Source organism: Argentina anserina, chromosome 6 (assembly GCF_933775445.1).
Source record: "Argentina anserina chromosome 6, drPotAnse1.1, whole genome shotgun sequence".
In the NCBI taxonomy this organism is placed as follows: Eukaryota; Viridiplantae; Streptophyta; class Magnoliopsida; order Rosales; family Rosaceae; genus Argentina; species Argentina anserina.
In genome coordinates, this window is record NC_065877.1 from 20,214,819 (window position 1) to 20,240,297 (window position 25,479).

General features: G+C 36.8%; 4 protein-coding genes and 1 long non-coding RNA gene across 5 annotated transcripts in view; 3 read left to right on the top strand and 2 right to left on the bottom strand.

Annotated features, from left to right (window-relative positions):
• The window catches only part of LOC126800293 (uncharacterized), a 29,746-nt gene extending 18,127 nt beyond the window's left edge, over positions 1 to 11,619 (bottom strand). The window contains exons 1-2 of the long non-coding RNA XR_007672702.1: positions 11,323 to 11,619; positions 9,923 to 10,828 (exon numbers count right to left, since the gene is read on the bottom strand). This is a non-coding gene — a long non-coding RNA (uncharacterized LOC126800293). The remainder of the gene's footprint in view (positions 1 to 9,922; positions 10,829 to 11,322) is intronic.
• LOC126800291 (uncharacterized) lies at positions 1,658 to 2,566 on the top strand. Its single transcript, XM_050527622.1, has one exon. The coding sequence runs from the start codon at positions 1,815 to 1,817 to the stop codon at positions 2,331 to 2,333; it is 519 nt and encodes a 172-aa protein (XP_050383579.1). The 5' UTR covers positions 1,658 to 1,814; the 3' UTR covers positions 2,334 to 2,566.
• Positions 2,705 to 5,902, top strand: LOC126800290 (uncharacterized). Its single transcript, XM_050527621.1, has 3 exons — positions 2,705 to 4,167; positions 4,783 to 5,159; positions 5,444 to 5,902. Exons 1-2 carry the CDS (start codon positions 3,967 to 3,969, stop codon positions 5,134 to 5,136), a joined length of 555 nt encoding a protein of 184 aa, XP_050383578.1. The 5' UTR covers positions 2,705 to 3,966; the 3' UTR covers positions 5,137 to 5,159; positions 5,444 to 5,902.
• Positions 11,620 to 18,079: 6,460 nt separating the features above from the next.
• On the top strand, positions 18,080 to 22,433 carry LOC126801060 (ketol-acid reductoisomerase, chloroplastic). Its single transcript, XM_050528513.1, has 10 exons — positions 18,080 to 18,437; positions 18,651 to 18,743; positions 19,127 to 19,192; positions 19,320 to 19,460; positions 19,618 to 19,845; positions 19,925 to 20,042; positions 20,126 to 20,265; positions 20,355 to 20,522; positions 20,656 to 20,811; positions 21,843 to 22,433. Exons 1-10 carry the CDS (start codon positions 18,153 to 18,155, stop codon positions 22,203 to 22,205), a joined length of 1,758 nt encoding a protein of 585 aa, XP_050384470.1. The 5' UTR covers positions 18,080 to 18,152; the 3' UTR covers positions 22,206 to 22,433.
• A 286-nt stretch (positions 22,434 to 22,719) lies between these two features.
• Positions 22,720 to 24,810, bottom strand: LOC126797020 (zingipain-2-like). The gene is made up of 3 exons (XM_050523711.1): positions 24,805 to 24,810; positions 23,519 to 23,972; positions 22,720 to 23,439 (listed from the first exon to the last, which is right to left on the bottom strand). The coding sequence occupies exons 1-3, from the start codon at positions 24,808 to 24,810 to the stop codon at positions 22,856 to 22,858; spliced, it is 1,044 nt and encodes a 347-aa protein (XP_050379668.1). The 3' UTR covers positions 22,720 to 22,855.
• Between the last annotated feature and the right edge of the window lie 669 nt (positions 24,811 to 25,479).

The following is a 25,479-nucleotide window of genomic DNA, read 5'->3' on the forward strand; positions in this document are numbered from 1 at the left end:
AACAATTTGTTGTATCAACATCTACCTTTAACTTGTAAAATGATTAAGAGTACTCAGGGCCAAACCTGACCTATTTCATGTCCCGGTCAAATTTGTTTTGCGTGCCCAACTATCGATTTGACAGTAAATAGACATATAATAATTTGATTTTCTACAAACTCATTGGAATACATTGTAGTTCAGGACATTGTCCAAATTTTCATAATGCTTATTTTATAAAAACATTTGTTTCTTTAACTAAAACATATATAAAGACTTGATGAGGTTGGAAAATTTCTTTATTACTTTTTTTTTTGTGAGTTTGGTGATAAAGATTCAAGAGTAAGAGACGTTGGAGCAATAGTGTTGTACTAGCGTTTAGGAGAAGAAACATAATAAGAGGACGCATGGTGCATCAAGAAACTTTCAATTTATTTCTCACTATCCACTATCCACTTATATATTTTATCTTTTTTTTATTACAAAACGTTTTGGTGAGAGCTTAGTTACGCTACACCACCATCGTCAGGGCATACCCACAACTTCAATCCTGAATGATTTACAACGGACACGTACCTGTCACACAGCCCTCAGGAATGGATTTTGGTAGGAGAATTTACAGATCACGAGCCAACGAAGCCTGCTGGCAGCGGGGATCGAACCTGTGTGGGTGATACAGCTCAAGTCCACCCTTGCCAACTGAGCCAAAACTCGTTGGCACTTATATATTTTATCTTTATGATAGTGATTGAGAATTAAATGAAATTTTCATAAATCATGTACTAATTTAATGTGGGAGTGTAGGATATATCCATAAATGGGAAAAAATAATGGTGGAGTGTGATTATGGAAGCTAGGTCTAGAGATAAAATCATATGACTATCGCTCTCTGCCACATGTCAAAAGACTACAAGTTTGTTTGCTTTTGTTTTGAGTTCCACTAGCCAGCAGCTACATATGTTAAACCCCTCATAAAATTTTTGATGCCCTTTCTTTGATTCTGCCCTAAGCAGCCGCCAAGGTCGCTTGGCAGCAATGTCGGACCTGAGAGTAGTATAATGACATAGAATCCAATTTCATGTACCTACATGGTAATATGGAAAGGACCGTAGCTAGGTACATAGAATCCATTTCCATTTATCGATAATTTTCTAGAATTTTGACAATCCATGTATTGGTAACTTTGTATGCTTGTTCCTTAAAAAAAAAACTTTGTATGCTTATAGAGTTACAGTTATAGGTGAAGATCAGAAGAATGTATAGGGGAAACTTGTTTTTATTTTTATTTTTTGACAACTATGTAGGGGAAACTTGTTGGAAGGTGCCAAGTATATGCTCCCTTTTTCTTTTCTTTTTGCTTTTTAAAGAATGTTATATACTCCAAATTTTCTTTCAACAAAGGCAACCCGTAGCCTCATTTTTATCGTTGAGTTGCCCACAGAGATGCACAAGTTGCTTTTCTTCACACAAACACCTAGAGAATATGGAGTTTAAGAATTTAGGAATGGCGTGCCATATATATATCATTTTCCCAAGGATTCCTTTTCGAAATTAGAAACTCCAAAATAAATAAAAAATAAAAAACTGGAACTCCTAGATTAAGAAAGCGCGTCACGCCCTTCAAGTGCGTGCGTTTCACCTCCTGCAATGTATGCAATAATTTGCCATGTTTTTCCTGTCTTGGTGTAGATGATATATACTACTTCATTTCCATAAATCGACGCATTCCAGATCATCACCCGACCAAACCCAAAATCCCAGAGCAGCCCGCAGATACTTATACAGTTGGTAGCTAGGAAACTCCGGCAGAGACACAGGCAGGTGTTGATCTCCTTATGGCAGACAACAATGGCGAAGAACAAGACACAGCAGCGCCGCCGCCCTCGTATTACTTGGTGTTCCTCAGCATCATGAGCAAAAGGAGAACCTGGGTATGCATCTTTGTGCTGGTCTATGCGATCCTCTTAACGAGCTCATGGAATTTCCTTAAATCCATACTCTCGTGGTACAAACTACAAGGCCAGCCTTCGCCGTCGTCATCTGGGTGGCCGGCCCTCTACGCCTCCGTGCTCCTCGGCGCAGTTTTCGGGCTGCTCTCCATGTTTGCAGCGCTGGCCGTGATGGTGCCCGCCACTGTGGTGACTTGGATTGCAATTGTGGTTCTCTTGGCCTTCTTTGGGAAGCCCAGGAGAGCTTTGGTGGTCGAAGGCAGGAAGATCACTAGAGAGATTGTGGGGATAGTGTTCAAGATTTTGTTGAAGGAGGGCAATCTGGTGGCTGCTGTTTGTGCTGTTTTGGGCTACTTTGTACTTTTCAGGAGGAATGGTAATGCTACTCCTGACCTTATTAACTGAATTTCTTGGCTAATTCTGGCGGGCGGGGAGGAGATTTCAAGGATTTGGAGTTTTGTTTAGGTTTTGGTAAAGTTCCCCTTTCTCCCTGTGAGGATTGAGAGAGGATGAAGCTAGAAGCCCTGACCTTTGTTGTAACATTTTACTTGTGTCCATTATATTGTGTCATCTCTCACTGGTTTGTGTAATATTTAGTACATTTGTTCATCTCCAATCCATCAATTTTGTACCCTATAGTTTTAAAATCAAGGGTGAATGTTTTTAATGAGTTTTAGCAGTTGTAGCAGTTCATTCTTGCAAGGAAGCAGTTCTGTAATTTCTGTTCCAATGTGGAGGAACAAATATCAGTAGTAGCTGATATTTGGTGATTACCCAATCAAGCGTCAGTTAAATTTGATGATCTGGTTTAGCATGGAACTATTATAGTTCTCTAGCGTTTGATAACTTGATAAGCTTTCCCATTCTGCAATGTTCTGTTGTTTTTTTTTTCTGTTACTTTTTTCGTATTAGATTCTTTGATTTCTTTCCCACTCAATATAAGATTAGTAGACTTGTAAACTAACTAACCCAACATGTTAGAATTTTTTTAAGCAGGAGGTGGAATTCAAGGCTAGTTATTCACTTGTCAGCAAAAGGCCATGTTTGCAGCTTTGTGCATCGTCTGGAGTTATTTTTTGAGTTGATTTTTTATTCCTGACTTGATATTCCTCTGTTTTGCCACATGAGGTGCATCTTGATGAATATCTTCTATACATAGATTCCTCAATCACTCACCTATGAATGTAATAAATACCTTAGTGTAAAATCTAATATGAATTACCTTTAACTAATAGTCGTGGTGGGTTAATCATACTTATATAATGTTATTTATACTTATATAATCTGAATTACCTTTGATTGGTTTGAATTCTTTGTTAGCTCTCTCTGCGTTTGCATTATAACTCTGCATTATGGGCCATTCGGGCAATGTATTTGCCCTTTTATAGTATAGAGCAAGTTTGAGAAATTGTATTTTTGGTTTCTACTGTGGTTAATGTTGATTGTTTTTTCCAGGCATATATCACTCATCTGGCCGTTTGCTATGTTTAACAATCTATGCATCAAGTGGCATTATGTGATGTAAAGCCACACAAAGGCTGCCATGTCTCTCAAGGGTACGATTTACTTCATTATCTACTGGCCATAATACAATTGGCGTGCACTTCAATTTAATACATATTTAGAGGAAGGTGTAAGAACACTCAATAAGTAAGGTGTAAATATTTTTACTGCAAATGCCAAGAGTCTATTCATGTATGTGAGCTTTACATCAGCCACTGCTTTATGCCTACAACATATGCCAAAATGCATGAATGCATTTTCTTTATTTTTAAAGTTCATTTACCTCTGATACACAAAAGCCTGAATTATTGTTTGCTTCTTTGTGATGGCCAATTGATTTGGGACTTTTGAGATAGAGGCGAAGCTGCACAAAGTAGCAAAAAAAAAAAATGCTTGCATTGCATATCCATGCAACTTCTTTTTCCTTTTCCATATGAAACAAAGAGCACACCTCTATAGATGTATAATGTACAGAAAAAAATAATTGCAATGAAGATCAAGTAGTCAAAAGGAACCACCCTTTTTTAGCTTCAAAATGGGGATCCCTGCAGCTGTCACACGATCCTTAAAGCTGTCCTTTGTGGCATATCTAGTCTCTGCTGTTCTGGTGCTGTTCCTTCCCCATGAGTTTCACAACAAAGTTACAGTTGGGAGGTGGATGGCGGAGCAGATTACCTTCTACATCGGGAGTTTCTTGGTGTTTCTATGCTGGGAACTAAGCCATCATTTACATCAGGTACTTTCTCAAAATTCACATTATTATTATAATCAGGAAGGTCTAGCATCTTATTTGTATTGCTTATATTGGTTAGGTTTTCAACTTTATGCAGTTATCAGAAACAGGAGCAACCAGCCAACCACTTTGTTTAGAATCAATTGTCCCCACAACACCAGAGATCCAGGAAAACATTCTCTTTTAAACTTGATCTATAATCTAGAATGACAATTTCTTTACTATTAAACTTAAAAATTGTTACTGAACACCACCTTTTATGTTTGGTTAAAACAGGTTGCATGCTAGGTGTTTATTATAACAGCGACAATTAATAAAATTGAATTTGAGCAGGAATGGTATTACAAAGTATGTGAGAACTGTAACAAAAAACTCAAACTGATGAGGTTGTACCTAAAATCAAATGCAATGAGTTTGATGATCATACTGAGATCCCAATGGGAGTTATGATTTTACTTAAATTTTAAGTTTTTCGTTTGAAGTTGAACTATCTAGGTGACATCTGTTTCTGTGATGAATGGATATGATGTTATTGTTGAACTTGAAGACATTTCTGGCAGTGTTAGAGTATCTTTGACAGGAAAGCCTGCTAAATCTTTATTTGGAATGAATTGTCAGACTATATTGGATAAACAGGGATCCTCTTATTCAACATGGCTGCCACAGGTTATTGCTGACAGACTTTTACAGACATTTGTATGGAAAGTTGCATTAGAAACTGAAAATAGGTTAGTTGTCCGAGCTGTGTATCCAACTATTGAAAAAGCACTTAGAGCTAATGGTTCACCATTATCAATGGTAACAACTGAAGATATTCGAGAAATTATAGCTCTCACGGCCAAGGCAACATTCATTACAAAATCTTCTGAGATGATGCTATCAAAACATGATCTGTTGCTTGATAAAACTCTGAGTGGTGTAATCGATAAAAAAAGGAGTATCAATTTTCCAATAGAAGATGGTGACACATAGGCAAGCCAAAACAAATTCAGGAGGTAAAGCATTTTTTACTATATGTTTTATATGAAAAATTAGTCATCATAAATTATAAATACATTACGTTCTACTCAAATTTAATTGTCCAATTATTAACTGCTTATTGTAATTTTACTTTGAATATTTACATTCACTTTTACATATTAATCAATGTTTTACTGGGGTTTTTTTATAACTAATAATATGGACATCAACATGTATTTGCTTACGCTATCTTTGACATAAAATTAAAAATCTTAGCTCATCTGTATAAAGAGTAAAATGTTATAATGTCCAACTACAGATTTGAAAAAGGATCGACATCAATTTCTGCAAATGGAACTGTCCGTCAAGATCATTGAATCATCAATCCGAATGGAGCAGAAAATTGGAAATGTTTTGTCTTCTCTTCTCTGAAATTCAAAAGACTGTTGCAGACGCACTTTTGCAGGCTGATGTTTTGAGATGTGTTGCTCTCATATTGATGAAGAGTCAGGCCTCAGACACCTGAGATTAAATATGCTGCTGGAACAACAATGGAGATACAAGCATCTATTTCCCTTTGAACATTTATGTGTATCATATGCGCTTTGTCAGTTACCCACACATTCTTTTTGAAAATGGCAATTAGCATGTTATTTGCCATGGTTAGAGGCGATCTTCTATTTTCAGTCTATGATAGGAACTGAACATATATGTGCAGCAGTTTGTATTTTGTATCAGTTAAATGTCAACCACTAATATGGTTGTCGGTTTGTAAAAAACAATGCTGGTGAATTAATATATAAATGTTTATGCATATATGCATTTTTTTATTTTGCATGTGATAGAATTTATTTTTAGCTATTTTCCTTGAAATGTATTGATGGTTTATTCACATATTTGAAATATTCCATGCATACCAATACTTAATAGCTTCATATTATCTCCAACATCCCATTGAATAATAGATCTTCCAATTCTTATATATATTTCTTTCAGTCATTTAATCATATACTGTCTATATATAGCTATCATGTTTTTTCTTTATTTATTCGATTGAATTTAATTATCAGCCGAATATTTTTCTTCCATACATATATAACTCATCCAGAATAATGAACCTGGCACTACCAGACTCTGTGGCCTTTAGTGTCATTTTTGCTATAGTATAAAGAATTCAATTCTTGCTACTTCACTATAATGTAGATCATGATGTCGATGTAGTGGTGCATTAGAGTTTAGGATTTTAAGCTTCCGGTATTCAATACTGATGTGGCCGCCTTTGTACCTTTGATTCTGAACACTATAATCAAAGTTTAGCCACATATCCTATGAATTATCTTTTTATAGACTACCTATGTACAAAGCTTGATATATATAAAGGAAAAAAAAATAAAGTGTAAAAAGGATATAACTGGTTGCCTCTATCTGTTAACATCAAAGTTTAACCTCACATTTACGCACTCCTTAAAGTTTGCATTATTCTGTAAATCAAAATGATTAAACTGTGTGAGCAAATGTATTTCAATCTGTATCAATTAATATTGTTTCTCCCAAGAGCATGGTATGACTTTCTTTTTAGTATTGCTTAATAGATGTCAAGTCCCTTTTTCCTTCTCCATTTGCATCTTTATTTTTTCAAAAGCCCAAATCCATTCTTCCAGTTCTTCGTTAGTCTTATCTCAAGTGCAGAGCCTTTTCAATAAAAACCTTCTACTATCTTTCTTCTCCTTCTCCTTCTCCCCCATTTCCTATTTTGAGGCTTGAAGGCTTAGAAGATACACAGTTTCCACCCTCATAACAAACATGTTAGAAGAGAAACTGTTCAGGCCTCTCTTATAATGCCAGTTTTGGAACAAGTATGATCATTGTTTTTATTTGTATAATGAATGAAATTGAGAATAGGATTGAAGCACATACAATCCCTTCTTTCTTTGAAAGGAACTGATAGATCCTACGTTTTTTTTTTTAAGAATATCATACATTCTAAGACTTAGGTGTTATAAGAACACCTGTAAAAAATATTTTTGAACTGATAATCACTGCCATTACTCATGTAATAAAACTGTAAACAAAATGGTCAATCTGTTTCAAAGTGGCATCTTCTTTCTAACCTTCTTTCTTCAATCTCATCTTTTTCCTTACCTTGTTTCTTCAATATCAATTGATATTCCTTCAGTCATGCTAATGTACATACTTCTTTCAGTCATTCTATCGAACATCTTCTTTGTATGGTACAGAGATTACAAAATACTTCTACATATTCTTAATTCATCATGTTCGCAAGAATGATGCTATGCACATCAGTCATTAATATATAATTTGCTTTATATATTGTTAAAGCCTGCAGTTACATTCAAATTACACAACAAATTTGCTATGTGAATTCTTGCCTTAAACATGTTCGACAAAATGTCTGAGAAACCAAAAACCAAATTTTAGCATGTACACTTCCTTCCTATCGAGTCTGTTCCTTAATAAATGCCTGGAAGTCCACCAAGACCAATGGGTGCTCCAGGTAATTTGGATTTATCTGATGATATATCTCTACAATCGGCATTTTACATCAAATGTCACCAGTATAAACTTGAAACATCACACTACTAACATAAATACAAAAATATGTTACTGCTACATTTTAAGACCATACAACACTGTATAACCATTACATTTATAGTTCATGTACCTTAGATCCAGACGAACAGTGACACAACTCCAAGACAGCGATGATAGTGGTGATGCATACTAACTAAACACATATCCTCTTTACCAGTTAATCAATTTATAAATAGCCACTCTACTACTACAAAAAAATAAAATTGAAATAATCGAAATCTTTATATGTTTGGTTCTAAATTTCCAATAGGAAGTGGTCTATCGAATCAGAGCAACAATAATAGAGTTTTCCTACGACCATTGATGGTGGTACATCCTGCCAAAGATGCGACAGGGAGCTCAGTTGGAGCACAGGATGTCCAAAACACGGCCACAATTCAGGAACTCCACAGTAAGCATTTTATAGAATGCATATTTAAATATATTACTTTAAAGCTTATTCAAAATAATACCCTACCGATTCATGATAACTTCCTTCAATATAGATTTAGATTGCATATGGATATCGATGATGAATCAGGAAACATTTGAGTTGAGATCAAAGGCAGACCAGCCCAAGCGTTATTTCAAGCATCGTGCCAGCAATTGGTTGATCAAAAATACTTACCGGAATGGATTAAAAACAAAGATTGGAAAACACCTGGATAGTATGCGCTTTTGGCCCCAATGACTATAAAATCAAAATGGTGTCAAAATGCATGAGAAGCAATATACAAGCATCACACAAATGGAAGAATTAACAAAATAATTGCTCAACAAATGTACGCCAAACATCTATATAAAATTAATATGTTCAAGAAAATTAAAAAAAAACAATTTACATTAATAATTTAACAACCTTTCGCGTATACACATGGTCACAAACGTAAGCAATAAAACAACAAGAACGGGCGTTGGACGTCATCCAAAAATCATTCTCAAGTCTCTGCTTCCACTTCCATCTAATAATCCAAGGCAATTACACTTGCAACTGTAAGGTGACCTATGTGATCAAATTTAGTCTTACCTTATTTGCAAATCAAAGTGAGTAGGATGTATCTGACAGGTTGTTACAAAACTGTTAATTATAAAAGAAACAGAGTAAAAACATAGCACAATTCAAAGCAAAAGAATAGGTCACTTACAAATATCATCAATCAGATTAAAAGAATTAATAGAGAAACTAGAAGCAAAGTTTTCAATACAATGACACGCCATTTCTCAATCACTTACTAGGACATATATTGTTTTACTGTTGACATATATTATAGATCTCGAGAAAAACTAATTATAGCAAATATACTAACTAGAAACTAATACAGTATCAAACATTCCTACCCTACACATGTTCGACATAATGGCTGAGAGACGAACAAAACTAACTAGCATATATACTCACATCCTATCGGAACTGCCCTTAACTTATTTATTTATAATCAAAACTTATACCAAATGTAACAGTATTGCTACACACTCTTCCTAATTTTGGAACGTTGAAACACATACAAATGGCTCCATATTAGATATAATAAAACTAAAACAAACATGGTCAATCACTATCATAGAGACATCTTCTTCTTAACGTTCTCTCTTCAAAGAGACCTGATAATTACTTTACATTTTAAAAAATCTCATGCATTCCAAAACTGTAAACATCAGTATTCATTACTTCTTTCATCATAACGACTAATTCCAATTTTGCTGTAATAACAACCACAATACATATTTCAATACCTACTCCTAACCTTATTTATAAATAATGAAATGATAATACTATCACATTTCTGAAGGATCTCATACATTCCAAGACTTAGATACTACATAAGCAATTACAAAACTGAAGCACTCCAAATCTTACATCATGTATGAGAATTCCTCAATCATTTCATCAAACACCTTCTGCATATGATAACATAGGTACAAACCACCCCTGCATCTTCTTAGCTACTCCTTCTACCATAAACTAATGGATCCAGACTGCAACAAATATACTAAATGAATCCTGGCCCTAAACATGTTCGACATAATGTCTAAGAGACCACCAAACATATATACCTACTTCCTGTAGTGTCTTTCCCTCAACTTATTTCTTCACAACTTCTCCCAAATATAACCATCAAACATAATAGGACTGAAACCAAGATGGTCGATAACAATAATTTTTCATATCAATGCATACACTGCTCACAGTCATTCCATCAAACACCTTCAGCATATTACGATCAACGTACAAGCTATTTTTTAACTTTCTCAACTCCTTATGTTCGCAACAAAAAGGCAATGAACATCAGTGACTCAGTGGCCCCACTGATAAAACATGAAGTTATCCTCAGATTAGGCCACAAACTAACAATATCAATTTCGCCTTACACATGTTCAGACATAATGTATGAAAGACCAACAAAACTATAGACTATGTTCATTCACGCAGATGTCTACCAGTACTATCAGTTCATCCTTGAACTGCTAAAAGCAGTACACCCTCAACTGCAACATCGCCGCTACAACAGGTCATCGCATAGCGTGGCCTCCCCACTAGTATTTACTGTAATTAGAGATGCATTTGCTTCATCGCACATTCAATTCCTCAATCAGAGTATCTAATTTTTTTTCTTTTTCTAATTATCAGAAAACACCAGAATCAACTATATTCTCTATCAAGTCCATACTCTTATTTTCCTCCATCATTGCTAGTCATCTAATAGGGGTTTTGTTCTAGTGTCATCTACTTTCAAATCACATGTTAACATATCAATTTCCTTGGCAATTTACAAACCCGTATTAGCCAGCAGGAAAGTTGATGTTTTTGCTTAGTTCTGTCATGACTATTACCTTCATTGAATCAATTCCTTGCTTTAAAGAATGGATAAATGTACAGGGTAAATAGCTGAACGCTAAAATCTCAAGTTTAAAGATTAAAGGTAGTTATCAGTCAGTAATGTTACCATTAATCCAAGTAGTAGTCTATAACTGCTTCTAATAAACTTACTTTTAAAGATTGAAAGGAAATTATATTTGTATTGTCAACAGAAGCAAAGATGACATAGTAGATTCGAAAGGGGACAAAAATTACCTTGTTGATAGAACGGCTCTCAGGTACGATAAGTAAAACCTGCAAAAAGAAAGATAAAGATGAAAGTAAATGTCAAGGAAACTGATTGAAAGCAAACCAACATGTCATTAAATTCAAATTTAATCAAGATTACTAAATTTGAATTGGAGCATAGTAATGAAAGCAAACCAATTGAGAATGCATATTTACGACTGAAAGTAACATAAGGAACATATAGGAACATATTGGGTAATTGCAATGGAGGCATTCAATCTTTAGTATCAATCAAGATCTGTCAAAATAGAATGATAGTGATGATACAACACCACAATCAAAGCCATACCTGTAATCTCCTCCTTCCTTCCGGATGATAAACCAAAACACAGAAAAAGAGGGTTGGCAACTCACCCAAATCCAAAATGATCAAATTGACCGGGTATTCTAAGGCTCAATTAGAAAGAAAAAAAAACGACGAACGAACAAACCCACCAAATCACAGAATCCTAACAACAGAAAGAACGAAAAATTGAAAGAATAGAGAAACAAAACAGAACCTTAACTACCAATTTGATCGATGTCAGATTATACTCAATCACCAACTCCTTTCTTATTCTTCGCAATACACTACCGAACAAACTGGTAGAGAAGAGGAGGGAGTCAGAACTGCAAGGAGCTAGCACATATTGGTTGTGTCGCATTCTACTTCCTCTTTCTCTGCCCTCGTTTTCTTACCCCCAAATCATTTTCTATCGCAAGCCAGCGGAGTCTTTTGTAGTACTCTTCAGAGATAATAGACGTCAAAACACGGCAGCAACATATGGCAATGACAAACTTGAAAATAACAGTGAACAGTAGCGGGAATATGTATATTTGGGTTTGGGTGATGTCCAGGAATGTTGGTGCTTTCCGTCTCTACTTTCTTCTATCTTTTTTATGTGTTTTGTATGTCATTATGAGTTGGTTTGATTGAGTTTTTGCGTCGACCACCGAATTTGTCGGAGAAAGAAAACGGCCATAATCAATCGCATAAGAATTGGCAGAATCACTTCAATTGTATTCAATTAATCTCAAGCCAGTGGTAGGCTTAGTGAGGAAGTTTTGGAATCAAAGAAATGGTTATCCTTGACTGAACAATTAAAGATTGATGACTGATATTACCACCTTCTCTCTTATTTGTTTCTTTTTTTATAATTTGTTAGTTAAAAACCTAAAATATATGTTCTTTGTTCAGATCAATTAAGTTAGAATTAAATCGATTCTCAATCTCTAGTTGGAACGACATCGTACTTGCATCTATACTAATGACGATTCGTGAGCTTACAAGTTATAATTAAAATTTCACAACATCTCTTAAAGAGCATTCAACGCGCGTCTCTGAATGCTCAAAAGTATTAAAAAAAAGGGAAAGAAAAGACAGAAACACGCGCCAGCCGCCTCAACATCTCGCCTGGGGACTTGGGGACTATAGGGACTAAGGGGACACCCCAGACTAGTCCCAGGCCGGCCATCCTTCAAAAGGTTGCCCCGGCCGGATGAAACTTGCCGATAACATCAAAACATAATTTAACTCCCCACCCGAGATATTTCGTCGATTGGGGACTTGTTAACTCCTTGTCGGCGGGGAGAGTTTTCCGGCAAGTTTCTCCAATTTCCAGTTACATTCCAGGGAAGGCCGGAGGTGGAACCTAATCCCACCACTTCCACCTCTAAGAATTGATGGTCAGCGACCCTCAAGTCCGCCACCAACGCCGGCCACGATGCCACGAAGTGGGCTTCCCACGGCAGTCAAACCACTTTCCACGCCAACAAACTCCCACATCGATATGTGGGAAGACATGAACACTTCCCAAAGCCTATAAGAGGGAGCTGAACTTTATAAAATAGGTAATGAACTTTTATCTAAGCCTTTAACTTCCTGCTTAAGAGCTCAATACTTGCTAATGTAAGCATTGGAGAGTTATAGGCCGGCACCCCACCGGTCTTGACTCTGACCCGGTTTTGTCTTGTAGGCCCCGGGCGAAGCAAAGATTCGGTCGAAAGAACATTGTTTGACCAGATATCCGACAAAATTGACCGAATTCTGTCGAACATGAACCGTTCATATTTTTAACAGAAAAACGCAATTTTGAGGGCTTTAACGATTACCAAATTGGCTGAAATTTTGAAGAGATGATCTACACAATATTATCTAGATACTAGACGGTGGAGATGAGAAAATTTGATCAAAAAGTGGTAAAAAGATGGAAATCCGCCACCAAAATCTTAGTGTGGACCTCCGCAGCCAAGAAGGGCTATATATATACCAACTACCAATGTTATAGTGACTGACAGTAGAAAATTGAGACATATATGTAATTAAATTTTGGGAGGAAAAACTTGAGGAGGCTAGGGTAGAAAAATGAGTTAGGATTAAGCTAGATTAAAGTTGTATTATCAATTTATGATCAAGTGTACGAATTGAAAGAAGAAATAAATACTGAAACAGAATACCATTGGTCCATTATACCAATATAAAAGCTACTAGAGCATGAAGTTGGCAACGTAGGGGAATTCGACTGTGATGGAAAGGATCCAATCCAATTGAAATTTGAAGCCAGTGTATAATATCATTTCCAAATTTCAACTACGTTCATGTAGTTTCAGATTATTGCTATGGATGCTTATGATTTTATTTGTTGGTGCTGCCCATCCATCTTCAGAGAAAGAATATTGGTGTAATTATGTATCATGTATAGCCTACTTTTGAACAGAGCATATAAACAGGCTTCTCTTCTATGTTGATCTCACTCTAGGGCCTAAGCAACATCCTCATGTGCATATCTATTGTTATATTTCTTGTAACTTATATAGTAGTTGATAGTGTTGAAATATATAAAGTGTCTAATTAGATTAGACCTTGCAGGAATTAGAATACAAATAAGACCTCGTGTATGCTAAAGCTTACATTATATATATCGTAATTTTTGTAGTAGAGATTATTTGTGCTTAGATTATGGTCTACTGGCAAGATGGTTTATTGTTGTAGATTCTAGTACTTCCTAAGCATTTCTTTCATACTGACTACACCAGCACCTCTAAACAATGCGATCGACTGGGCATCCAGATCTCCAAATGTGTGGGCTCATAAGGGTGCCGCAATTATAAGTGCCGGAGGAAACTTTGGTGGTGGACGATCCCAATACCATCTTCGCCAAGTTGGAGTTTTCCTTGACCTTCATTTCATTAACAAGCCTGAGTTTTTCTTGAATGCATTCCAGCCTCCAGCGAAATTTGACAGTGATGGCAACTTGCTCGATGAACAGTACGAGTTCTTATATCCTTGCAGGCTTTTACTTCGAGACTCAAATGAAAGTGAATAGAGGCTTATATCATGTCTCATAAAGTAACTTCTAAGTCATTCTAGAGGTTGCTGAAGATGACACTGAACTTCAGGTAATGGCTGTAACGAACATGCTGAAGTTATATGTGATGATTAAACTACAAATCTACAATAAAGTTGTGTGATTCAGGCTCTGTCGGTCATGTATCTGACATTGAAAGAGTTTGATGCCGTGTGTTGTGATTTATTTCTCTTTCTTTTGGGCATGTCTTTGGCAAGGCCACGTATAAAGGTCACGCTATGCGTTGGCCTGTTGTGACGCCGATCTTCAGTATATCAAACTACGGAAGTAACCTGTTGATTTTTTTTTCATGTTGGTAAAGGATTCTTGTGGTCATGTCAATATATTCGTGTTATTTTATGAAAGAAAATTATGTCAGTTAGAAGTAATGATGTGGTCATAATCTACATAGCACGGAAGCTTCGTTGGACGACCGATTCCCGCTTCGGAAGCGGAAGCGGGAGCGGAAGCGCTCGGAAGCGCGGAGAAGCGCGACGGAAGCGCGATTCCGAAAAAGGTGGGTTTGGAAGCGCGGCGGAAGCGTTGGCTTCCAAATTGGAAGCGCGACGGAAGCGTTGGCTTCCAAATTGGAAGCGCGACGGAAGCGTTGGCTTCCAAATTGGAAGCGCGGCGGAAGCGTTGGCTTCCAAATTGGAAGCGCGGCGGAAGCGTTAACTTCCAAATTGGAAGCGTGATTCCTTCTCTACCTCTATTTCATCAATCAATGTCTTGAGACTCTTCTTGTCGTCTCATCTTCTTATTTATTTCGTTAAGCGGTTAAAGATGATCAGCATCAATCAATCTAATATGTGTCATAAATAAGGGGAAGAGATATCATGAAAATCTAGATGAGAGAGATATAAAGAATACAGAGAGTTGTGGAGAGATATGAAAAAAAAATCCATATGAAAGAGAGAGACAGAGAGAAGACGAAACTTTTTTTTTATCAATTTCATCTAGTGATGTCTCTTTGACTTGCACGTACCCAACACCTTCACACTATGTTGTACATTCTTTTGTTTGAATTTTGAAATGAAGCTTTAATAATGATATAATTAAAGATAATCATGGGTTAGAAAATAAGTCATTAATAGTTATCCAGTTATTTTAATACTAGATAAAATAATTAAAATATAAAAAAATATATTATAATATATATTATTATTATGACGCTTCCAAAACGCACCCGCTTCCTTAATTTTTGGAAAAAAAACGCTTCCGCGTTAAAAAACGCTTCGCTTCCACGTACCCGCACCCGATTCCATGCAGCCTAGGTCATAATTATGAACTGCTGAAACACAACAAATATATAACATGAATGTATACTATAATGCAGGAGTAAATTTATAATCACAATTGTAGCAAATTGTAGTCACAGTAGAAGATAGAGCTTTATATTGAAGTAGATGGAGTTGTAGTTGACAGTCTAAGTTGCAGGCCTACAACATCCCTTGTTGTATAACACAGAACATCTATAATACATAATAGTTGCATGTCATAAGTGAAGTTGGAGGCATACATTTGCTATCCTTGCCCAATCTAGGATGCGGCTGTATAGTTGCAAGAATATTAATCTACATTGATTACAAATTAAGTGACATATCCACACCGCTTGGTGAAAGAACAAACTTCCACACGCCCAACTGGTTTTCTTAAAAGCTTATTTCTTTGAGATTGGTTCCCACCTAGCCTTTCTCACAATCATCGTTGAACTCGGTACCATATACATTGATCAGTTCAGCACGATTACTTTTCTCATTCCGAATAAGTGTCTCCTAGTTTATAGAACACGTAATGCAATGACCATAGGGTAAAAGATGATCATACATGATTGGGGAAAATATCTTGTTGTAGCTAAAAAGTAAAATATCAAAAGAGATATCACAGGTACATGCATAACCAACATAAGTACCTCAAGGTGTCATATACGGAGCTTCTGCACCACCTTAAGGTTGACCCATGATTCTACAATATATACACTTCCAATTCAAATACACCTTTAAAAACTCTGGTAGGAAGAAGTGTAACAATCTACAAAAATATCCACTTACATTTTCTGCAATGTATGTTTTATTTTCTAGATTAAATTCAACGAAAGAAGTACATAAAGCCATTCATTTGATAAGGAACATGTAACCACAAATGGTTAATAGCAATAGATAGGTGCTCATGACCAACTTCATTACGATAAATTAAGCTTTCAGCTAAAATCGGCAGAAACTTAAACTTTAAGTCATCTAAAGAAACCGACCAAGTAAATTGTGTTACTAACATATAGATATAGAGGAGCATAAAGATTAGAGCAGCTATAGCTAACTGTCAGTGGATATGTTACTAACAATCTAGATATATAAGAGCACAAAAAATTGTAAAGTAAATTTGCGTTGATTCAGTTACCTACCTTATAGTTGCAATTGATTCACTGCAACAACAGTCAGGAGTTGAGACAACAATGTTCCTTTTTTATATCTATTTTCTAAATTAATTTCCGAATGAAAGAATAAGAAATTAATAGAAAGTTTCAAATGCCAAAGATAAGAATTCTAAATATAGTATAATATGAACATGTTAAGTTGATATGTGCAGTGTACCTTCGAATTTTTGTAAATAACAACTTGGAATCCAAACTGCATGAGACACAGAACCTACGGAACACAAAAAACCATATAACTTGAAAAATTTAGCACTCCAATCACCGACCCCCAAAAACCAAACAAACACACAGGGATAATGAAAAGGGCAAGCTAACTATATTACCGAAGTCTAGAAGTAAGGACTGGCTGCAACAACGTACACAGGCAAACAAACTGCACCTTTTTTCATTATTTGTTTAGAAAACATTGAAGTATAACTGACATACCAAAGACACTTCCAAAAAAAAAAAAGAGGTGGCCTATGAAATGATTTCAAAAGCTTAGTTGTCCACCTAATGGCGTTTAATAATGACCAACTTATAGTGTTGGCATTGTATTGCCAATCTTTGGTGCCACTGTATTTTGGAAATCATCATAGACTTATTCAGAAAAGAAGAGGTTTTGATAAACTTGTTATTCTATTAAATTCAGAACTCAGAATACATGAGTAAAAAGAAAAGAGAACTGTTAATATTCGATCATTACTAACTCGATCAGTCTTCATGTTTCCTTAACATTTATTAACAAAATTGTTATCTAAGATTAGGGAACCTTATATATGTATGTCTTTCTAAATAGTTGGTCAATTGCCAGTAAGTTTGTAGCTTTACTTGTCTATCTATTTTGAGCTATATAGTTGTATCTTTTGAAAAATTATAATGGATGTATACCAAAACCTGAATCACCCCAGTAAATTGTCGCATTATTTTAATCCGTGTAAGAACACTCAATAAGTAAGGTGTAAACATTTTTACTGCAGATGCCAAGAGTCTATTCATGTATATGAGCTTTACATCAGCCATTGCTTTATGCCTACAACATGTGCCAAAATGCATGAATGCATTTTCTTTATTTTTAAAGTTCGTTTACCTCTGATACACAAAAGCCCTAATTATTGTTTGCTTCTTTGTGATGGCCAATTGATTTGGGACTTTTGAGATAGAGGCGAAGCTGCACAAAGTAGCAAAATTAAATATGCTTGCATTGCATATCCATGCAGCTTATTTTTCCTTTTCCATATGAAACTCTATAAATGTATAATTTACAGAAAAAATAATAATTGCAATGAAGATCAAAGTATAAATGAATGCTTAATGCCATGGATTCTAGTAATGTACGTTGTGAAAAAATGAAAGAAAATCTTTCTATGTTAAACACATGAGAACTTGCTAGTGGTAGATATAAAGAAAAAGAACAAAAAGAAAAGAAACCAAAGTCCTAAACTCCTAATCCTGATTGCGTAAAGCCACGTTAGCCACAAAAATCCCACTATAAAAACATGCTTAAAACTCCACTCTCCCACCCTCTCTGACTCTCTGTCGCTCACTGCCTCTCTTCGCCCTCACTTTTCCTCTTCCAGGTCAAACTACCATGGCGGCCGCCACTTCCTCCTTCTCTCCCTCGCTCACCGCTCCACCGCCGTCTTCCTCCGCCTCCAAAACCTACGCGGCCCCCTCCACTCTCGCCTTCTCCTCTTCCGTCTCCAAGTCTCTCAACCCTCTCCGCGCCAGAGCCTCTCCCGCTGCTAATGGCGCCGGCGGCTCCGCTCTCGGCGCTCGTATGGTGTCAGTGCCGGCGATTAAGACGCCTCTGTCGCTTGATTTCGAGACCTCTGTTTTCAAGAAGGAGAAGATCAACCTCGCTGGCCACGATGAGGTCTCTATCTCTATCCCAGTGTTTAAGAGTTGTTCTTACTGATTCACTTATCTAATTTTAGTTTGATGTAAAAGAACTTGAGTATCGAAAAACAGTGCATTGTGAACAGGCAGTTTAGTTATTGTTAACCTAAACTTGGTGTGATTATTCGATTTGGGTTGATACATGTTTATAGTGACTGATATATGCTATTTGGGTTGATACTGATTGCAGTATATCGTGAAAGGAGGAAGGGACTTGTTCCATCTGCTGCCGGATGCCTTCAAGGGTATTAAGCAGATCGGTGTTATCGGTTGGGGTTCTCAGGTGAATGAATTTCTCTCTCTCGATTATTATTTTCAGCTAAATGTCGAGTGGTGTTACTCTATTTGTGTAATAGCGTTTGTTGTTTGTTTTCTTGAATGGTGGTGGAATATCCTTTATTTGTTTAAGTTTTGTTAATTGAGAATTTAAAGAACAGCATGGCTTCTGCATGTAGTTTTACTGGCTTTATATTGTCTTGTACGACTAGATGTTTTCTTAGACTTTACTTTTACTGCAATGCACGCTATGTGCTTGATGGCGCCTCTTCTCAATAGTCAAAATATTTTCGTTGTTCTGTGTCACTTATGTATTTAATTTTGTTATGTATCTTAAATTCTGTACAGTTTACTAGCAAAAGAAACTCTTAATAACTTTCTTGTATACAGGGACCTGCTCAAGCTCAGAACTTGAGAGATTCTCTAACTGAAGCAAAGTCTGATATTGTGGTCAAGGTAATTTGCAGGCTCTTACTGTCATAAAATGATTCAGATGTGGAGGTGTTTTGTGATTGCTCTTATAAGACTCGTGTGGTCATCTAAATCACGACTAATGCTATATTCCATGGCATGATTTTTACAGATTGGGCTCAGGAAGGGATCCCGTTCTTTTGATGAAGCTCGTGCAGCTGGTTTTACTGAGGAGAGTGGGACCTTGGGTGATATATGGGAAACCGTCTCAGGCAGTGATCTTGTGTTGCTACTAATTTCTGATTCTGCACAGGTATGTTGGTTATGCTTTGGAAAACTGTACATCTAATAGGCTTTAATTGCAGTAGTGTAGAGCTTTGGTTCTATCATGATTAAGAAATGGACTGCTAATCGATTTACAATTTATAAGTTTTTATTATATGCTAAAAACAATTTCTCTAATGTTGCAGGCAGATAATTATGAGAAAATATTCTCACACATGAAACCAAATAGCATACTAGGTCTTTCCCACGGTTTCCTTCTGGGGCATTTGCAGTCTGTAGGACTTGACTTTCCTAAGAACATCAGTGTAATTGCTGTTTGCCCAAAGGGAATGGGTCCATCAGTAAGGAGACTTTATGTCCAAGGAAAAGAGATAAATGGTGCCGGAATTAATTCAAGCTTTGCAGTCCACCAGGTCAGTTTTCTCTTATTCTCTCTGTTCCGGCCTCAATAAAGTTGTTTGTCATGATAATCAACTTTTTTCATTTCTACAGGATGTTGATGGAAGAGCTACAGATGTTGCCCTGGGCTGGTCAGTTGCCCTTGGTTCTCCTTTCTCATTTGCCACTACATTAGAGCAGGAATACAAAAGTGACATCTTTGGCGAGCGAGGTAAATTGGGTTTACATCTCTCTCTCTCTCCCCTACTGTGAGTCTAGTACTTGATACTTAATCCCGGATTTTCTGGTTTATAGGCATATTACTTGGTGCTGTTCATGGAATTGTGGAGTCCCTTTTCAGAAGATATACCGACAGTGGAATGAGTGAAGATTCTGCTTATAAAAATACTGTTGAATGTGTAACTGGAATTGTGTCAAGGACCATATCAACTAAGGTTCTGCTCAGATTGCCCACTTATCAGTTTACTTTTATGTGTGCTTTTATACAAATCAACAAGTCATTGTTTAATGTTCTCTTCTACAGGGAATGCTGGAAATATACAACTCTTTGTCCAAAGCAGACAAGAAGGAGTTTGAGACTGCATACAGTGCTTCCTATTATCCTTGCATGGATATCCTCTATGAATGCTACGAGGACGTAGCAAGCGGCAGTGAGATCCGCAGTGTAGTGTTGGCTGGGCGCCGATTTTATGTATGTTTTCCTATCTGTTGCCACTAAATAGTTTTTAAACTGGTTGAATATCTTTATTTAACGGTCAAGGATACTTGCAGCTATAATCCTTCAACTAATATCCTCTTACTAATGAAACTTGTTTCAATTTCAGGAGAAAGATGGTCTTCCTGCCTTCCCTATGGGGAAGATTGATCAGACCCGCATGTGGAAAGTTGGTGAGCGTGTCCGCTCGACACGTCCAGCTGGTGATCTGGGCCCACTACACCCTTTTACAGCTGGTGTTTTTGTGGCCTTGATGATGGCACAGGTATGCGCCCAATCCTTTGAAAATAAGTATGTATGTATTTACAAAGGAGATGTGTCATCTGTTTCTGGCATGTTAGGATAAATCCATTTAGTCTGATCTAAAATTACAGTAGATTGTCCCAAGGATGTTTATTATTTGTTGTGATAAACATGAGTAAAAACCCAAAATGGTATCTGAACTATCGTGAAAGGTATTTTTGGGTACCTATGGATTTTTGCTACCCGAAATGGTACCTGAACTATTGCGCTGTTACCAAATATGGTACATCTGTTAGTTTTTCTGTTAAGTCGATGACATGGCATATATTTTTATTTTTTATTAAATAAGTAATGGGCAAAACAATAATTTTTAAATCAATTTGTTATTATTACTAAACAAATATATACACTGAAACTTGTGTAATGTTTTGTGTTACAAGAGTTGATTTTCATCTTAAATTTGCAAATTTCGTAAAAAAAAAATTAAATTTACAAATAATATATGAATCATTTATCAAATCCACCAAATTTGTGTGAATTTTGGAGGAAAAATAAAAAAAAAATAGGGAGAGGAAACACAAACCATTTTGCCCTTCTAAATACATGACACGTCATTAATTTAACGGAAAAGTTAACGGAGTTACCATATTCGTAACGGTACAATAGTCCAGGTAATAAAAATTCGCAGGTACCAAAAAGTACCTTTGACAATAGTTCATGTACCATTTTAGGTTTTACTCTAAACATAATGATTGATAAACTTTCAGTAAACCAATTGTTTTCAAGTTTTATACCTCTCTATTGAGTCTATTCTTATATTAATTTCTGAAACGATATAAATTCTAATGTATATAATGAAATGTAGATGTAGAATGGATAGAACCTGTGAATAAATGTAGTGGGAGTTTTTCATGTTGATCATGATGCATTGGGTTGATGTTTATCTTTTTGTCTGTTAATTCATGCATTGAAACATAAATCCCCAGGATGCATTGGTTGGTTACTGTTTTTCAATATGCTCATGCTTTTCCAATGTTTTGGCATTATTTCCAGATTGAAGTGTTGAGGAAGAAGGGGCACTCCTACTCAGAGATAATCAATGAAAGTGTGATCGAGTCAGTGGATTCTTTGAATCCTTTTATGCATGCTAGGGGAGTTTCTTTCATGGTAGATAATTGCTCGACAACAGCGCGGTTGGGATCAAGGAAATGGGCTCCAAGATTCGATTATATCCTCACTCAGCAAGCGTTGGTTGCCGTGGACAACAGTTCACCCATCAATCAGGACCTCATTAGCAATTTCCTGTCGGATCCAGTGCATGGAGCCATTGAAGTGTGCGCTCAATTAAGACCCACAGTTGATATTTCAGTGCCTGCTGATGCTGACTTTGTGCGACCAGAGTTGCGTTCTAGTTGAATAACCCACAACCTACCGGGCCTACAAAAAAATCCTTTATGAGAGTAATGTTCACGAGTACTGTAGCTTTAACTAGTTTGTCTGTGTTGAATTTTCTATGCTTATGTACTTTTATTGCATTGCACGTTATGTTTCTTATGAACTATTGAGGTATGGTGCTGGATGTTGTATTAAGAATCTGTGGTAATAACTTAAATAAATTTAGCCGCTTTGATGGTGTTCCTGATATATGAACCACTGTACTAGATATTCTTGCGATATTACATGCGCAAAATGGGGGATAAACTTGAATAAACTTAGCTGCTTTGAAAGGTGTTCCTCGCATCTCAAAAATGTGCAAACACCATATTGTGCATCAATTTGGTTATAAATTTTGCGATTGTCAATACATTCTCAGAGCTTTGTTTCAGAAAACCCATCAACTCTCAGAACTTTGTTTCTTCACCGCGGTGTATATATCTATCTGGCCTGGTGAACATTACGTAGAATATCATTTGTGATTGTTGGCGAAACATTTCAATAACGTTGTGGCTTGGTTTTATTATTAAGAACAAGTTTATCGTTGTCACTTGGTATTATTATGAGGAACAAGTTTATTGTAATGAACACCTACATCAAGTAGTAGGTGTTTATTCCATTGATAAAATCATCTATACAATAGCGTAAGCGGACAATGTAGCAATGCCACACATTCCCTCCACTGCCTCTACATTTCTCTGCATCCTGAAGTAACCTTCGTCACCCCAGTTTGTGCCCCATGAATTTTTCAGCAACCAATAGTCCATCCCCTCATCACTTGTTCCATAACCAATAGCTGTAACACAATGGTTGACCTGCGTTCCACAAGGTCCTGTGAACACACCTGAACTATAATGCATGAATTCTTGAGTAACTTCAAAGCAAACGGAGACGGGTTGATTGGCAACAGCCTTGAGAAGGTCCAGTTCATTGTTTGCAGGCACATCTTCGTAGCGGGTTATGCTGCCTGAAGGGCTGCCTGCCTCTGTAGCATTGCACACATTATCACTAGCATTGTAGGGATAATTGGCCTCGTTTGTGAGCCCGTGTTTGTTTATGATGTACTCAAAGGCAACGTCAGGGTAGCCACCACCACAGCCGAAGTTCACAGTGTTACAATCAACCAACTCTTGCTCAGACAGAGAGACTAGTTCACCAGTAGCAAGCTGATGAGCTCCTTCCAACGCTCCCACTGTTGCGAAAGCCCAACAGCTTCCTGCATGCATTATATAGTAGTTAGAACTTAGAAAAATAAGGCCTAAGTAACAATCTGAAGCAACTGATCGACTACGTACCACAGTCGCCTTGGTCCTTGACAGGCATTACAGCTCCTTTCGTTCTCCAGTCAAGTGAAGATGGCACCATGCTAACATTTTCGTACTTGAAAGTAGTAGTCGGAAGTGGAACTGGGATATCCCCAGGACCCTTGAATCCAGTTCTTTTATCTAGGAACTCTTCAGTTGTGAGGTCTGAAAATTGATTGACACTCATTTTGTATGGCTTGTTTGCATTATTTGAAGATTCAATAAATGCAACATTTTTCTTGAATATATTGAAGCGAGCCTCCTTCTCATTCATGTAGCTGTATTGGCGTCCGTATTGAGCCATCCATTGCTCGTATCTCTCATATATGGATGCATCTTGAACGTTTCGAGAAGTGGCCTCAGAAGACCAAGCCCCAAATATGAGGATCAAGCAAAGGCAAATAAATTTAGAGTACATTTGGTATGTGAATTCAATGCTTGCTAGCTAAGATATGCTTTGTTTGATGGAGCCAATGAATCAAAGAGTTGATGATTTATACTGATCAAATTGACCTTGGTGTCTCCGTGAAGACGCCCCTGAAAAATCAAAGTTCTGATATGAAACAGCTGGTACGTAACATCAATATAATGTAAAGACACGTAAAAGAACAAAGTACTGCAAATTATTAATGTTTCTTCTATGCTTTCATAAATCCTTCCGTCACAAATTGGTAACTTCCTTTTGGCCAAATTAAACTTTGCAAGCCAAACACAATTGGCTTATGCAACATCCACAGTTCCACACCAAGTCAGGATAAAAACGAATGATGATGATTTAGGTTTTGGACTTTTAATTTATATATGTTTATAGTGTGATAAACTGCATTTAGCTGTAATCATAGATTCTACAAAATCTAAGAGTTATGGCCATGCGAGTACAACAAAGGTCAAGCAGCGTGAATCTGACATAAACTTATACTAGTTACACTGGGAACCTCAAGTGTGAAAATTTACTGATCGAATGTTCCAATTTTGTAACGTAGAAAGTTGGATGAGTTATATCATCATGTGTACGTAACTAGTTACATTAAGGAGCCATATACATGATTTCCATGGAATTTTGGACACAATGATTCTAGGAAAAGCAACGAACAACTTGAGCCGATCGAGTTTGTGTAAATTGATATTCTTAATTAATGATCTTCATGACTAGAACTTCATGATCAATTACTTAATTAGCTAGGATCCACAGCAGAATTCTTCCTAGAAATCCCACAACCGAAGACCAACCCTTACGACCCTGCTCTTCCCTTGATCAATCTCTCCCCGCACCATACAGCCATATTTTAGCGAAAAACTTCGCCTCGATCAATCCTACCGAAAGTACGTACTCATTACCATTTTGAAAACCCAAGCTCGCTGCTCCATTAAACTCGTATCGAACCACCAGCATGCACTAGACCCCGTGTGTTGGAACCTAGGTCGACTACGTTGTCCTCGACTAGTAAGGAATCTCCTAGACCCTCTAGCGTAGCCTTGCTTTGATATATCTTAGAGAAAAAGAAAAGCCATCCCTAGCTACAACATCAAACTCTGACCGCCACCCGCTAGGCCGCGGAACCGCGAACCCGGCCGGCAACACACCAACACCCATCATAAACAGACTAGAATCAGTATATATAATGGAAGCCACCGCCAGAGCTAGGGAACCGCCGGACAGGGACTTATCCTTTTCCCAACCCTAATTCTCTGCTATATATTTCTGCGGAACGGAAACCCTAAAGTACGATTACAAGGTCACTATAGACACGTAAAAAACGTTATATATGAAATGCAAGGAATTCAACTATACAAAAAGTTCGTAATAACAAAGTTCAATACAAACCATGGCAATATCGTTTTTGAGTTTGTAGTCAGATCACCCAACCTTATTGAGAAGATCGAGTTCTTCTACTACTGGCTAAACTCCTAGCTCAAATATTTACTTGCGGTTCTTCATTTTGTGTACGTTT